Source organism: Staurois parvus, unplaced genomic scaffold (assembly GCF_062004578.1).
Source record: "Staurois parvus isolate SC_StPar_1 unplaced genomic scaffold, SC_StPar_1.0 ptg000080l, whole genome shotgun sequence".
NCBI classification, from domain to species: domain Eukaryota; kingdom Metazoa; phylum Chordata; class Amphibia; order Anura; family Ranidae; genus Staurois; species Staurois parvus.
In genome coordinates, this window is record NW_028317876.1 from 3,722,389 (window position 1) to 3,739,505 (window position 17,117).

General features: G+C 42.2%; 1 protein-coding gene across 8 annotated transcripts in view; it reads left to right on the forward strand.

The window, feature by feature from the left end:
* Positions 1 to 17,117, forward strand: part of FAT1 (FAT atypical cadherin 1) — a 361,321-nt gene that overhangs the window by 155,490 nt on the left and 188,714 nt on the right. For all 8 annotated transcript variants that reach the window (XR_016311628.1, XM_089669573.1, XM_089669572.1 and 5 more), the window contains exon 3: positions 3,762 to 4,076. Coding sequence is in view for 7 of the 8 variants with exons in the window: in XM_089669573.1 (XP_089525699.1) it covers positions 3,762 to 4,076 (315 nt within the window). In the remaining variant the exon portion in view is untranslated. The remainder of the gene's footprint in view (positions 1 to 3,761; positions 4,077 to 17,117) is intronic.

Here is a 17,117-nt window from a genome sequence, read left to right on the forward strand (position 1 = left end):
TATGACAAAATATGTTAGTAAATATTATATGATATATGATGTGCTGGAAATATAGAAAGAAAATGGGTATTGGGCAATATTTTTTTTATTAGGTTTGTAGGTATACATAATGAAAATCAGATATAATTTGATATAACCGGTAGTCAAATGGGATGAATTCATGTATAGTAGATGATATATCATTTATAATCTATAATTAATTAGTTTATAGTAATGGATAAAAACATTATCCAGAAGATTAGGAAAAATTATTTGTCACCACCATTCTGGATGTATGGTCAATTTATCACAAAGGATGAAATACTGCAGCAAGGCTAAGGATTGAGCTAGGGAAGCTAATCCTGATTTGTTTTCTCGTTCTTTGAGCTTTTTGGTGTAATATTTTATTTCCAGATAAAACAAAAATTATTTTGTTAATAACATTAACTTACAAAATGGTTTGTGTAGCAAGAATAATGTTGTGTTATTTTTTTTTAAGTGGAGCTTTGCCTAAACCGAGACAATAACTTATAATAACTTTTAATTGTATTATACAAGATAACTAACTGTGCAAATAGAAAATTGTGGCAAAAATGAAGAACCAGTACTCCATTGCTCCTGTTTTTGTACTCTGGGATAACAACAAATGTATCAGTTTACAGTTCATGGATCAGGGCGGGCATCTGATGCAAACAGGAAGGATGATGGAAACCCTTAGGTTGTTTAATTGTCAGATATGAGTCAGAGCAGGAGATTAAAATAGGAAACAAGGCTGTCAGGATAGATTGGACAGACTTGATCTGGCTTGTCTGCGCTTGAACTAGTTAGAACTGTAGATTTCATTTTGTTTCTGGGGGGGGGGAAATATATATATATATATATATATATATATATATATAATTTACCGTATATATAATAGTTTTTTTTATTGGGGTTTCTCTGTTTTTTAGATTTAGCCATTGACCTTGTTGAATATGCCTGAAATGTTTTCAATTCTGTATTTTTACACATATAAGTAAGCGCTCCAGGATCACAAGGCCTCTGGACCAGTGAAAATGAATAATATAATTGTGTTTTAGACTATGTTTTGTGCCACGATCCATAGCACTTCAGCTGCCAAGATCTGGTCTCAGCATACTTCTTCTGAACAGTGTTGTGCAGCCAGGGAGAATTAGGTTTCAGTCCAATAGATGTTTATGGGGATTTCCTCGACAACCAGCTGGCTTCGTGCCAGAACTTGAACTTTCAGAAGAAGATTTCCAAATTGGGGGTACAAAGTAAAGATAAAACCATCACCATACTTACCTCATTGGGATCTTGTAAACATGGCATTTCTCCAATCTTCTGAATTGGTAAAGACTTTCAAAATGCCAGATATTGGTACCTTAGTGCAAGTGGAGCTTTCCTGCCATTGTGAATAGTAGATTTCACTCATTATTAGTATAGCCACACAGTTGTCTAGTGAATTGCTTTCTGGCATGCCTAATGTCTAATGACAATGCCATTTCCTACTTGGTTCATTCACTAATTCCTGCAGTGAACACTTCCACTTTCAATTATAGTTCTATAGGTGGTTAAAAATAATTAATGAACTATACATTTCTCAAAATAAGAATACTAAACATTATATCCTAAATCCCTAAAAGTGATTAATAGCATATTTTTCTCTCACTTGCCAGTGAATGTAAAATGTAAATTAACCTAACCTGCACCCTTCTTTTAAAGTGTGCCCATAAACTCCAGGAACACTGCAATAACGGTAGCCTTAGACCAGCGGAACACGTGTTTGCTGGAGAAGTGAAAAGTCGTGTAAAGGCAGTGAACATGAGCAGAATAGTTTGGGGCTTGGAAATACCTGTATTACCGATCCAATTCAAGTGTACATTGAAAAAGAGTTTAAATCTGACTGGTTGCATATGGTTTGTACAGTGCCCAGAAATTTTAATAAGCAAAGCTGGCCCTACATTAATCCAATTATTTACAATCAGCCGACGGGCTGTTTGGAAAAAAAAAAACTGAACAGATTCCGCCATCCACACAAATGAGGTGGATGGAGGAATCCTCTTTGCTGCATTATTGTATTCTAACAGTGGGGACTTCTCCTCTTTGGCCGAAGCACTGATCAAACCAAAATCTCAGGAATGGGAATAGAATGAAATTTCAATCCATCTATGGAAAGTTTAAGGATGACTGATGCTAAGCCATTATTTGACAACCAGTAACTGTTGTAATCTTGGCTTTTTTCATCCAGTTGTTGGTGTCATGGGTTTTCAGTTAAACCTGAGCTCAAGGCAAGCAGATAAGTAGACAACTGAAAAAAACTATTGAACTGTCTTTATTTGTCAAGAAATTTATAACTTCCATTATGCTGGTTACCCAGTCGCCTATGGCAAAAAAGCATAAATTAATCACTGACCTTCAAAGAAGTTAAGAGATGTTGTTACTTTGCCCATTCAATGTCAGTGAAAAAAACACCTGTTCCCTTGACCATCTAAAGCCAGACATAGATGATGGTTGCAGGAAAGAAAATCACTTGATTCCCACTTTAACACTATGGGGGCTATAGCTGCTGGCAATAATTGCATAAAAAATGACAGGCTGGTTGTACCAAAGGCGTACAACAATTAAATTGGGTACAGTCAGCCTGCCCACAGATGGTGTGAATCTCGACCGCTCCCTGCTGAACCTGCTGAGATTCGAACCATCTATGGCCAGCTTAATATTTACCTCTCCAGTACTCCCCATCGTTATTTTCTCAAACAATCCTGGTATCAACTGGTGTCAGAAAATAGAGGGAGTAATGATGTCATGATGAGTAATGATGTCATTCCCTCCCTCATGTGACTGGTAGAGTTGAAGCCTAGCATTGCCTGCTAAGTCCAAAGACAGCATTATGAAAGAAGTTCATGTGCTCCTCCATATTTAGAAGCAATTTATATTTTGTGGTAGGAGATCATTGGAAAGGTGTCAGTGAGTCAGTCAAGTGACTTTACACAGACACTGTAACCTTGCCCTGAATATCTGTCTCTAAACGGTGCAACTTGGTCCAGGACAGGACACACCTCTGGCCTGCTGATAAGACAGTGAAGGAGCGGCAGCATACTGTTGAGTCATCTAGTCGGCAGGTTTAAAGGCAGATAATTACAGACTGGTGCCCAAAGACATTAATGATTATGCCACTGTATCAAATGTGAACCAGCAGTTGAATCATTAATGCAACAGCAAGCATTACACAGACATAAATTATGTGCTTGTTATGCATGAACATGTATGCTTTTTTCTTTAGAGAGGGCAGGGGGAGAGCTCTGTTGACACCCTCCATTGGAAATAGTGATGGACTCATGGCTTGGCCAAAAAGTGTTGGGAAAGGCATACAAACATACCATAATGGGCAAGCTTGAGTTAATGATCTGCAATACTGTATCTATAGGTATCTTTATACCTGTTTGAGGAGCTGCCAACATCTTCACTTATGTCAAGTAATATCTGGATTTAGTCCAAAAGCTGTAAAATCATGATGTTATAGCATTTTAAAGGGGTTGACCATAAGCCGTTTTTTAATACTGTTTTGTTTAAACAGAGATAGTAGATACAAGTAATTTTACCTCCCTATGTGGCCTTCAGCACTTTAAAATGCTTCAATTAGAATGGGTTTATTGCTGCACTGATTGATTATGCTCTGCACTTAATATGTGTTTTGTGCAATTAGAAATTGAAAGATACTTAACCTTAAGTGCTGAAATTTCCATTAACTGCTGTCTCTGTCTTTCTTTAATGTTCAGGTATTATACGGACGGCGGATACTCTTGACCGTGAAACGACTTCTCATTACTGGCTGACTGTTTATGCTACAGATCGAGGTGTTGTTCCACTTTCATCTTTCATTGAAATATATATTGAAATTGAAGATGTTAATGATAATGCAGCACAGACCTCAGAACCTGTGTATTACCCAGAGGTCATGGAGAACTCTCCCAAGGATTTACCGGTTGTGCAAATTAAGGCATTTGATCCAGATTCCAGCTCCAGCGACAAGCTGACTTATAAGATTTCAACCGGGAACCCTCAAGGATTCTTTGCAATCAATCCAAAGACGGGTAAGCGCCATTTAACTTTATAAGCAAATATCATTCTGGTAAAGTCATGAAAGATGGAAAATGGCCACATAGTGGACATCTTATTAAGTGAACTTTTCATGCTATAATTTATTGTATAACAAGCATACCCTCAATTAACTTCTTACCGACCGCGCATAGCCGAATGACGGCTTCACCGCGGCCGGCCAGTTCTGAGTGGACGTCATATGACGTCCTCCCAGAACGCGCTCTCCTGCGCGCCCCAGGGGGCGCGCACCCGGCGATCTCCATGATCGCTGTGTCCTACGGACACAGCTGATCACGTGATGTGGTGAAAGGCCGATCCCACCGGCCTTTTACCACGTGATCAGCGGTGTCCAATGACACGCTGATCACAGGGAAATGCAAGTGCCGGTTCTCGGCTGCACTTTCCTCACGCTGTCAGATCGTGAGGAAAGTACTGCCGAGAACCGGCAGTTGTCAGAGCGGGGATCGGCACCGATCATCAGGGCACTGATGATCAGTGCCCTGATGATCGGTGCCCAGCAGTGACACCCGCAAATTCCGCCCAGCAGTGTGCCCACTAGCCCCGCCCACCCGTGCCCAGCAGTGCCCCCACCTGTGCCCAGCAGTGCACCCACCTGTGCCACTCTGCAGTGCCACCTACCTGTGCCCAGAAGTGCCACCTACATGTGCCCAGCAGTGCCACCCACCTGTGCCCACCCACCTGTGCCCACCAGTGCCACCCACCTGTGCCCACCAGTGCCCACCCACCAGTGCCCACCCACCAGTGCAGCCCAGCAGTGCTGCCAGTCAGTGCCACCAGTCAGTGCCACCAGTCAGTGCCCAGGGGTTGTGCCAGTCAGTGCCGCCAGTCAGTGCCCAGAAGTGATGCCAGTCAGTGCCGTCTATCAGTACCCATCATCAGTGTCACCTATCAGTGCCGCCTATCAGTGCTGCATATTAGTGCCGCCTATCCGTGACCCCTAATTAGTGCTGTCTATCAGTGCCGCCTATCCGTGCCACCTCATTAGTACTGCCTATCAGTGCCCTTTAGTGCTGCCTATCAGTGCCCATCAGTGCCGCCTATCAGTGCCCATCAGTGCCACCTCATCAACGCAAATCAGTGAAGGAGAAAAAATACCTGTTTGAAAAATTTTATAAAAGAAACAAATAAACTTTTTTTTTTTTTCAAATTTTTTGCACATTTTTAATTTATAGCGCAAAAAGTAAAGCGCCCAGTGGCAATTAAATACCACCAAAAGAAAGCTCTATTTGTGAGAAAAAAATGATCAAAATTTCATATGGGTACAATGTTGCATGACCGCGCAATTGTCAATCAAAGTGCGGCAGCGCTGAAAGCTGAAAATTGGCCTGGTAAGGAAGGGGGTATAAGTGCCTGGTAGGCAAGTGGTTAAACAAATTTAGCATACGCTAAAGTGTTGGCCATTTGCATTCTTTGTGCTGGTGTTTGGAGGACAGCCTATTCAGATCAGGATTTTCTGCCTTTACTAGGAATGTTTATCAGCACAAAAAAAGTCACTAATCAACATGGTCTCGGCTCCCAGAGTGAAAATCATGATGATTTACACTGCTATTTTCATATTAAAGAACAGCTTGGATTATGAATACATCAGTTTCTGAGCACAGGGCTCAGGTATATTGCAGTGCCATGAGTGCTCCAATTTTGGATAAACTTGGCAGATCCTAGGGGTACATGATAGTTTTTAAGTACCACCCATACTCTCTAAAACTAATATCTACAGTTTTTCTCTGCCTTGGGTTCTTTGTAATTGAACCTCCGCCCAAGACATTTACTAGCAACCTGGAAAATGCCTGCATGTTATAGCTAGTGCTTCTGGAATAGTTTGTTATCACCTCCACCAGGATTAGGATATTTTTGGCTACACTTACAAAAGAATCATACTGATGGATGGCACATATAACAATATAAATAGGTTAATTGCATGAAATTCATCCTAGGTTTTCCATTCCTACGTGTACACAAATGAGTGTTAGTTATAGCACTTGGCACATGGTATAAACTGTTAAGCCTCATTCATGATTGGTGATTACGGTACAGTGGCAGCCTTCGGTTTTATTTATTCTGTACACCTTGTGGACACCAGAAGCCAGGTGTATACCAGTAGGAAATTCCTATAGATCTAGTAACTTCCATTTATTTAGATATATGAGACAGCTGAAGAGGTTATGGTTAAACAAAATGTTTTACATTTCTATTTCATTTTCAACATACAACATCATTAGTTCACATCTAAATGTTATATTGTGCTGAAGTTAGGACCACTTCTCCAAATTCCATTGCCTCCTGGTCTCCTGGTAATGCTATTTATGCCATGGTTTAATAATATGTACTAGGGGCCGATGACGTCAATCCGCTAAACCGGACGTTCACGAGCCGCCATCTTGGAAATTCCTGAATACATTGAAAATACATTATAACAAGGTTTTTTTCCTGTGGTGTCCCAGCAGGACACTTTTTGATGCAAGTGCACTTTTTTAATAAATCACACTATATTTATATACTACAATATGGGAAGAGTTTCTGTTTAGGATATGTGGGATAAAGAGGAGATGAGACCGTTTGCAGCAGAGTGAGGAGGAAAGTGGAGTCATCCATACAGTATACCTACCCAGGTTAAAAGGGAAAGGCGGTATTTGACCTATGCAATTTGGGTGATATAAGTAGGTGAGAGTATATATGTATGTCTCTGGTGGAGGAGCACCTATAGGAATATATGTGGATATAAGCAATAAAGAGCCCCTGTTTGGGAACGAATCATAAAGGCATGGATTAAATCACACATTATGAACTTTTAAGTTGTACTCATTGTATTCACCAATGTTGAATAATCACATGGTCTGGATGTTTTTATATATATATATATATATATATATATATATATATATTTATAGAGATATAGAAATATATGAGCGGAACTATTATATAATAATATGGTTTAATAATACACCCACAATTATTACCTGTACATTTTTGTATTATCAGTCATCTCTTGTGTTTTCATTATGTAGGGTGCCATATTCTAGGTGAAGTGTTTTCTAAGTTTCTTCTTGTGCATGAGTTTGGAGATTCTGCTTACCAGAGTGCATTGGGCAGCCCAAGTTCTACATGTCCCTGACGGGACTGCTGGAGTGTAAAATGCTTCAGAACAATTTCAGGCGGTTTGTGAAATCCTGTTCAATGAACACATGAATTTAAAGGTCACCTGTGTCATTTGTACTCAGTAGGAAACACGCAAAATATCAGCTTATGTCTTTTGCTCAGAAAGCCTCTTGTAATAGCAGCGGTTGTTTTGTTTTCAGCCTTGACCATGGAGTACATATCATGCTGTTTATTTTCACTTTGAAAGGCAGAACTTCGCTCCACGCTACTGATGATTAAACTTTACCTTCTTGTATTTCTGTATTTGTGTTCGCTGTGTCATGAACACGAAAGTCTGCATGTGTTTTATTTCTGTTTTTTGTGCCTGATGCTATTTATGAGTATTATTATTATTATTAATGATACTCTGTAAAGCAAAGTGAGGGACAGACTCACCAAGGCGTCCCTTTCCAAGAATGAAGTCCCTAACTGCTAGGGCTTCATTAAACACTACTGTATACAATGAGGTTTTACAATCTCTGCACAATCTAATTTGAATTTACCAAAACTAAGTAGTATAAAAGCAAACCAATACAATCCTTTCATATCCTACATAGTTCATTGTAGATCTAAAGTAGATTGTACAATCGCATTGTTAGGCCTCATGCACACAGATGCTTAGCAGCTCCTATTTGGTGGCACTTTGTGACACCTGGGAAGCTTGGGTGAATACATCTGCATTGACATATACAAGTATACACACTCATGTATTTATAGCGCCATTCCCCAAATGCAAAAGTAGCGCATTTGGGAAGAAGGGCCATAAGCGCATGAATGGGTAAATGCCAATGCAGAAGACATCAGCCTTTACCCTAGCACAGTCACGTACTGCCATTCATGTGGCGTGTGCCGCACCCTGGGCACCAGAAAGCAACAGTTATTTTATGTCTCAGCACATTGAAGCTGCGTAGAGTTCATGTGCGTTAGGCCTTAGAGTGGTCAGCTTTAGAGAGATTTCCCCTCACCAGAAGTGGAACTTAACCTGAAAAGGGGAGTTTTATTCATCCTCATACTTTCCAATCCCTACCACTTTTGGAGGGGAGGGGAGGCGAGCACAACGAAAGTTCATCGGCCTGCAACCTCCTGAAATACGTCACATATCCCAAGAAGCTTTGGAAGCATTGAGAAAGAGCAGAGTGTCTTGTGCATGTGCAGTGGGGAGCTGGCTGTGAAACTCCAGAAAGTCACAGCTGGGTTCCCACAAGCAACAATGAGGTGCCTTGGGCCCAAAGATTGGCAATGAACCAGCCCAGGTGATGACAGTGCTGGTTCCCTGGATCCCGGGCTGGCAAGTGTCCCCATATTAAAATTCATTAGCTGCAATGTTTGATTTTTTTTTAGAATTGATCGGAAATCCTCCTCAAGCTGGCCATACATCAGTAGACAGTCATTTACACATTTGTACATTTATTCAGAAACGTAATCTGTCAGAGCACATGATAGCACCATGAACAAGCAAATAAACACACAATGACTTCAGATCTGTCACCTTCATAATTTTCAGCAATTGGCCTTTTACTATTGTTGTCATGATGGAAAAGTAAAAAGATATAGTGAGAGTGACTACAATGGTAAACGACAATCATCTGTCGTGTCACCAACGGGGCTTACATCAAACATTTGTAGTGCAGAGGTAAAACTGGGACAGTAATGTGTCTTTTTGTGTTAAAGTGGTTGTAAAGGCTGAAGGTTTTTTACCTTCATGCTTTCCATGCATGAAGGTAAAAAACCTTCTATGTGCTGCTCCCCCTACAGCCTCCCCAATATTCACCTGAGCCCACTTTCAATCCAGCGATGAACATGAGAGCCTCGGCTGTCCTGGGACTCCCTCTCCCTATTGGCTGAAACAGCCATTGACTCCCACTCCTGTCAATCACAGCCAGTGAGTGTGTTATTGACGCATAGAGCTGGGCTTGGGGGCCAGCATGCGCCAGTGCCCCCATAGCAAGCGGCTTGGTATTGGGGGCACTGGTCAAGGGGGAGGAGCCAGGAGTGCCTGCAGGGGACCCAAGAAGAAGGTCGGGGCTGCTCTGTGCAAAACCACTGCACAGAGATGGTAAGTATGACATTTTTATTTTTGTTTTTTTGAAAGCCGTAACTTTAATATCACAAATATCTTTACTTTTACACTATCCTTTATTGAATCACACTGTACTTAACTAGAATATTGATATGAAAATGTAAGTCATGTTGGTTGGACTGTCACATTGTATACCATTTTATATTTGATGCTATTGAACTTTTTGCGGGCACTTATCCGAGCAAAAAAAAAAAAAACACCCCAAACCTGTGTTCAGAGAGAAACTCACTGGCATGGTTCACACGTATGCATGCAAATTTATTCTAGTGAATGAAAATTCTATGCAATAGAATGAATTTACATGCACTTCTAACTGCCATACACCTGTAAGTGCCAATAAACACATGTAATTACACAATAAAAGGAGTATATTTTATGCAGGATTTTTCTTGCAGCTCTTGGGATAATAATCTAACAAGGATGGGAGTATTTTAGTACATCCCCGGGTATGTGGTCTGACTGTCAGAGTAACAGCAGGTTCACCAGACAATGAGGGAAAAATCTGAAACAACAGCACAGACTGAAATCAAAATAGTTTTTATTAATATAGTAAGAGAAGGCTAGAAGCTGTCACATTTTTATTGCTGTCTGCGTCCCGCTTGCAGATTTTCCCTCGTTTCCTGTCTGGGGAAGCCATTGTCACCGCTACAGTAAGTGAAAGGACAGCAGTAAAAAAAACAGATAGGGGTTTTAATCCTACCAAACTCAATCCAAAACTTAGAAAAAAAAAGTTTTGGCTTGACTTACTCTTCAATAATATCTACGCTCAGCCTTTGAAAGTATGGACATCCTATACTACAGGATATATAGCTAAGAAATGTTTGCTTTTAGGGTCGGAAAGATAAAGATCAGATTCATGTCGAATGCTAATTTTACTTGCAGAAAGAAAGCTGGCATGACTTTAATTAAACGCGTTTCTTTCTTTTCATATCAATAATCCCGAGTTGTTGTAGACATATAGATGAAAAAGACAATCCTTGTACAGCAACAGACACTTAACCGCCTTTGTTGCTCTACAAACATAAATCAGTCTTTCCAGAAGCAAAGCTTCAGATTCCTGGCACCTCTCTATGCTCACTGTTGAATTGGCTTTAATTTAGGTTTAAAATCAAGTATACAGAAAGCACTGAGGCATGTAATGCATTCTCAAGTGCATTTCAATGTTTATTCATAATTTAAGGTATGCCTAGAATATTATGTTCAAAAGGAAACAACAAATGCTAGTGAACTTAAATCCTCGTTGGTTCTTCATAAAGTGCTTAGGGATGCTGCAAGGATGAGTAATGCTCTGATTTATTAGCTATATAATTCTGAGTGAAAGCTGCAATCTCAGGGCGAGCTATTTGCAGCATACCGCGTTCCTCACACTTTAATTTTCAGATTGATAGAGAGATGAAGTTTCATGGCGTTGTAATTTAGATGATTAGCAGGAAGATAAAACGAGGTGGCTCTTAAAGTGTAACTGTCGCTCAATAGAGGTGGCCATTTTTGGAAATGAACAAAGAGCTGGTTACTTTTTTTTGGAACGAGTAACCTCACTGTAGTGTAAGGCAGTGGTCTCCAAACCGTGGCCCAGGGGCCAAATATGGCCCTTTGCTTGCCTTTATCTGGCCCTTGGGGCACGATTTCTCCCACTAACACCAATGATGGGTCAAAATTCTTCCCAGTAATACCAATGATGGGTCTCCTTCCACTGACACCTCCCACTGACACCAACAATGGAACACTATTACTCCCACTAATACTAATGATGGGGCACTATTCCTCCGACTGACACCAACGATGGGGCACTCTTCCATCCATTGACACCAATAATTCTCCTAATACTAAAGATGGGACAATGTTTGCTCCCTTTTGAAAACATAGTGTACCTGTCACTCAATAGAGGTGGACATTTTTGGAAATGAACAAAGAGCTGGTTAGTTTTTTTGGAACGAGTAACCTCACTGTGGTGTAAGGCAGTGGTCTCCAAACTGTGGCCCAGGGGCCGATTATGGCCCTTTGCTAGCCTTTATCTGGCCCTTGGGGCACGATTTCTCCCACTGACACCAATGATGGGTCAAAATTCTTCCCAGTAATACCAATGATGGGGCTCCTTCCACTGACACCTCCCACTGACACCAACAATGGAACACTATTACTCCCACTAATACTAATGATGGGGCACTATTCCTCCGACTGACACCAACGATGGGGCACTCTTCCATTCATTGACACCAATAATTCCCCTAATACTAAAGATGGGACAATGTTTGCTCCCTTTTGAAAGGGTCCGTTCCCCCAAAGTCAGAAGGACAGTAAACTGGCCGTTTGTTTAGACAGTTTGGAGATCCTTGGTGTAAGGTATTAGTTACTAGTCAATTATAGCAGAACTGAGCCCCACAAACCAAAAATGCTACTTGATTAATTTTTAATATTTAGAGCACATTTACTGATCCATACATGTCTTTATGCTTTATTTTGCTGAGAAATCAAGTAGAAAAAACATCCCCCTGGGCCAGGGGTGGACTGACAACTCATGGGGCCCCCGGGCAATAGGGGATCATGGGGCCCCTGTGTCCCTGCCTAAACTCAAAAATGCCTACGAAAAAGGTACTGGGGGCATCTCATACCCCTACTGACCCCGGGCCCTCAAGCAGTGCCCGCGTTTCCAAATGGTCAGTCCACCCCTGCCCCTGGCATTTCTGGCCATAGCCATCTTGAGTAGCAAGTATATGAATAAATCTCCCAGTAATGCTATTACTAGGCTGCAGCTAGAGGGAGCTCTAATGATTTGTAGAGTGACTTCAGGAGACTAATACTGACAAGCTCACATAAAAGTGGAACTTCACCCAAAAGGGGAAGTTCTGCTTTTTTTGCATCCTCCTCCCCCCTTTCATAACTGGCACTTTTTTTGGGGGATGGGGGTGCTGGTACCTGGTTTTGGCAGTTACCCACTTTTGCTCAGATCGCTGCACTCCCCCCCTTCTTTTCCCCCCAGCTTTGTGGGACACATCACAGGTCCCAGAAGACTACAGCAGTGGGAACTAGCTGTGAAACCGCAAGGCTGGTTTTCCTTACTTAAGATGATGGCGCCTGGACCTGAAGCTGATTGGAGAATCAGCTCAAGTGAGGACAATGCTGGATCCAGAAGTCAGCAGTTACAGTATTTGTAGCTGCTGACTTTTAATTTTTCTGGGGGAAGCTGGAGAATTGCTTTAACGGCTTCTCGACCGCCCTATAGCAAATATACTGCTACAGGGTGGCACGGTTGCGCAAAATCACATATATATATACGTGATTTTGCATTTCTGAGTAAGGGGCGCGCATGAGGCGTGCGTGCGCTCTACCCACACCACCATTCGTGGCCACGGCTGTCAATCACTGGGTCCCAGATGGTGATTACTTGGCGGTGCCCCTAGACATAATTGAACAGCTAACCCTTGCAGTGTGGACATGACCACACTGTAATGTAGGATTTTTAGATTCGCTGCAGTTCAGATTTAAGTTTCTATCTGCAACAGGCATGTATGACAGGACCTATCCTAGACGTCTACATTATTAATGTCATCTGCCGGTTCAGACCACCTTCAAACTTTGCGAATAGTTTTTGAACTGGGCTGGTAAAGTTCTTTGTTGTAGCTGAGAAGCACTCTTACGGTTTAGAACTTCTGTGGAACTGCTTCAGTAAGCAAAATGTTAAACAGGGTTGTTTCTGCACAGATCACTGGCTGACACACTTAAATGAACGCTTTATGGAATAATGCAGGGATGTGTGACAAAATGACATAGTTTGCTCCTCGGAAAGCTTCAGAAACATTTTTAAGCCTTCTTCTGGAGCCTGACTAGGAGTTGTTCAAATGTAGCAGGGTGAGGCAGGGCTGTGCTATGAAATATATTATTAGATGGTTGAAAGACAAAGTGTTTACTCCTAAAAATAATGATCCGTGAGAAGATAAGGCTTCCGACACGGGCTCATGTAGGTGGGCATTGTTTTTTGTTGACCAGCATTTGAAGTGCACATCAAAGGCAAGTCTGCAGATTCTCATTAACTTCAGTGATGCAGTCACAGCGGTTCATGTTGGGATGTGCTCGTGGTAAAGCAGGTCAAGTGTAGCCTTTTGTTGTGTTTTGCATTTGATTGCACACACCTGAGAGGTGCTGTGTTGAGTGCAAAGAGCAGTGTTCAACAAAGCACCCATCTACATGGACCCAAAGAGCACCATATCATGTGACAAAATGACCCCCCTGACCTCAAGGGTAAATGAACTTTTAGCCCTTACATTACTTCACAGTACAAGCAGCTAGAGTGGTTAGTGAGGCCTTGGTTTCAAGCTATGACTGCTTATTAACCTCCATGGCGGTATTCCCGAGTGTAGCTCGGGGTAGAGTTTCAGTACCAAAAGCGGTAACCCCGAGCTACACTCAGGCTTACCATGCAGCGTTGCAAAGGGAGTCCCTGCAGCGCTTACCTTGTCCTTCACTCCCGCGATGCGTCCCCTGCAGCGTCCCCGGCCATCTCCTCCGGCCGATGCCGGCATCCGGCTTCCGGTCCCTGTGACGTCGGGACGTACGGGCGCCGGAACCGGCGGCAAATTTGAAATTTTTTAAAAAAGTCATTTTTTAAAAAATGATTATTACATAGTAAAACATTGCTGTTTCAAAACATTTCACATACATTTTGTCCCTAGTGCTTTGTCCTGTCCCCTGTCTGCATTTTGACTGTTCTTTCTGCCTGGAAACTTAGAAAAGTCCATGGCGTCCAAAAAGCGCCCCTTTATGTCAAAAGCGGTTTTAGACCAGCTAGAGAACAGCGATAGTAAATCAGAACCACTTGCAGAATTGAGTGATAATGATTCGTGGGGAAATTCGTCATCAGACACTGAAAACGATTTTGCGACTTTGCTCAGTGATGTGCGAACTTGGCGCTATATTTCAAATTTCAGTGTTTTTGGTTTGATTATATTATTTAAATAAATTTATTATTATTATATTGTTATTTTTTATGATTATTTATTAAATTATAATTTATGATTTTGTGTTTCAAGTTTTATCATATCCGGTATGTTTACTAGACTCTTGTGCGGACAGATTTCAGTGAGTTATTCCTAAATTACAGGCCTACAATATAAAAAAAATACATATTTCCATGCAAAAAAATGGTACCGCTTTCAGCACCAAAAATCTGAAATAATCATACCGCTAGGGAGGTTAAAGCAGTATTAAACCCAAAAGCAAACATATATTATACAACATATTACAGCTTACCAATTCTTACATGTGATGGCTGCATTCGTTTTCTGTTTTAGGCTTTGTTTCTTCTATTTTCATGTGGCGATCCTGCCAGTAAGGCCCCTTTCACACCCGCCTACCTCCTGATCCGATCCGGTCCTCAACAAAAAAAACCCTAAAAAAACCCAGAAGTTAATAAACATTCTATGCCAAACTTCCTATCTATAAAAAGCAAAAAAGAATTGATCCTGGACTTTCTACTCCCTCTGGAGTGGCTGTTGTCTCTGAACAGACCAGCAAACAGTTCTTACTAGGCGCACACAGTCCCCTTAAATGAACCTTCTTCAGACTCCAGATGAAAATCTCATCCACCTGGCTGTCATGAAGAATATCCCAGGGCAAGGGATTCCGAGACACATAAGTGTAACATCCCAGGGGGAACTAGTTGGGTATAGCACCTGACTGCCCTCCCTCTTGTAGCCCCAGGGGGTGTAGAGGTACTCACACTATCCTGTTCCTGTAGCTTTAAAAGGTGAAGCTGCTTTCAGGCCTTATGCTGAGATGGCTTTTTCCCCTGCTGCAAGGCTGTACTTCCCCAGCAGACTGTGGAGCAGTGGAGGTCCCTCTTTTCAGCTCCAAGCCTGTAGGTAGACCCCCCCTTCTCCGGGGTCCCCTCCCAGGCTCCACTTTCTCACTCCATCTTCCACCCGACTCCCCTCTTGGCCAGGCTCTCTCATATTTATGGGCTGATCTCCAAAACTGCCAGGCCTCCTTCCTGGGATTGGTCAGACTCCCATAAATATGCAGATCAGCCCCTCCTCACCTCTGCCCACTGACTTCTAGAAACTTCTCAGAATTTCTAAAGAAGGGGGAGGTACGGGAAGACTGACCTGTACAGCCCTCCAGCCCTAACCTAAAGTAACCTGGCTGACTCACACCCAGGCTTCTAACAATAAGCCTCTAAGGACAAGCCTCTAACGATACAAAAACAAATTAACGATACAAAAAAAACTAACTGCACCAGAGGGCGCTACATTTACACAATAATGTCTGAGTTGATTGTAGCCTTACACAATAATGTCCAAAGTCTGAGAACAGGTGCACTTTAAGAGCCATTCATGCAAGTGTTTTTGTAGCAGTCACAGGACCAATTTTAGTGTTGTTGTCTTTTGGAACTAATGAATAGCAGTCTATAAAAGCTATGTCTGTCTGCAGTTCCAGCGATTTGTAGCAGCGTTGCTGGGCGATTTTACTTTTTGCAGCAATGAAAGCTTGCTACAAAATCGGCAACTTCAGGAGCTGCTCATGTTATCCAGCACACGTTCTGATGACCACGGCGCACTCGAGATTTATTGCTGCACAGATAAGCACTGTATTCAGCTATAGCAGCAAATCTGTCGCTAGCTACCAAATGCCCCGAAAATGATCAGAGATCCGTAACTGCAAGAAATCTCTTCTGTGGACTTGTTTGACGTGACAGGGCCCTAAAGGTTCTAGTAAAGCAACACTGCCTTTTCACCCAGAAAATAAAAAAGGATTCCTGACTGCTTATGCTCTTTTTAGATACATACCTCATTTTTAAATGCACCTCATTTATTGTTATTTGATTATGTTATTCGGCATGCCTCTCATTTTGGGGTTTTTACGGACAGGACTTACCATAAAGAAACTGTCCTCACACATCTCACTGCTTCCATCCTAATGCTGCCGTAAGTTGCACTCTGAAGGTATGAAATTTACAGTTAGATTAGAGTGCTGGTAAAGTAAAGCAAATGGGTAGGACCAGAAGAACAACATATATTTAAAACTGAACTCCAAGCTAATGACCAAATAGGCAGCTGAAAAACATATTTCTCCCACTGTCACCAATGATGGGGCACTATTTCTCCCACTGTCACCAGTGATGGGGCACTATTCCTCCCACTGACACCAGTGATGGGGCATTATTCCTCCCACTGACACCAATGATGGGGCACTATTCCTCCCACTGACACCAATGATGGGGCACTATTCCTCCCACTGACACCAGTGATGGGGCACTATTCCTCCCACTGACACCAGAGATGGGGCACTATTTCTCCCACTGACACCAGAGATGGGGCACTATCTTTCCCACTGACACCAGTGATGGGGCACTATTCCTCCCACTGACACCAGAGATGGGGCACTATTTCTCCCACTGACACCAGTGATGAGGCACTGTTTCTCCCACTGTCACCAGTGATGTGGCACTATTTCTCCCACTGACACTAGTGATGGGGCACTATTGATCAAACGACACTGTTAGTCCTTGTTTACATGGTTGGCAAGAGGGCAGGAAATACAGGTGGTTGAGCTGCAGCTTTCCCGCTCTCCGACCTTCCAACTAAAACATAACATGCAAATGAAGGGGGTAGTACACATGAAGTGGCCACAGAGGTTTGCGGCCTTGCCAAAATTAATTTGACATGCTGAGCTTGACAGGTGGCACTGTCTGGCAAACTTGCCCATTGCAGTCAACGAGACTGCTCCACAACTGCAAGACTGCTCCACAACTAACTGCAAGACTGCTCCACAAGCAAATGCTTAGTTTGCAGAATCCTCCTTT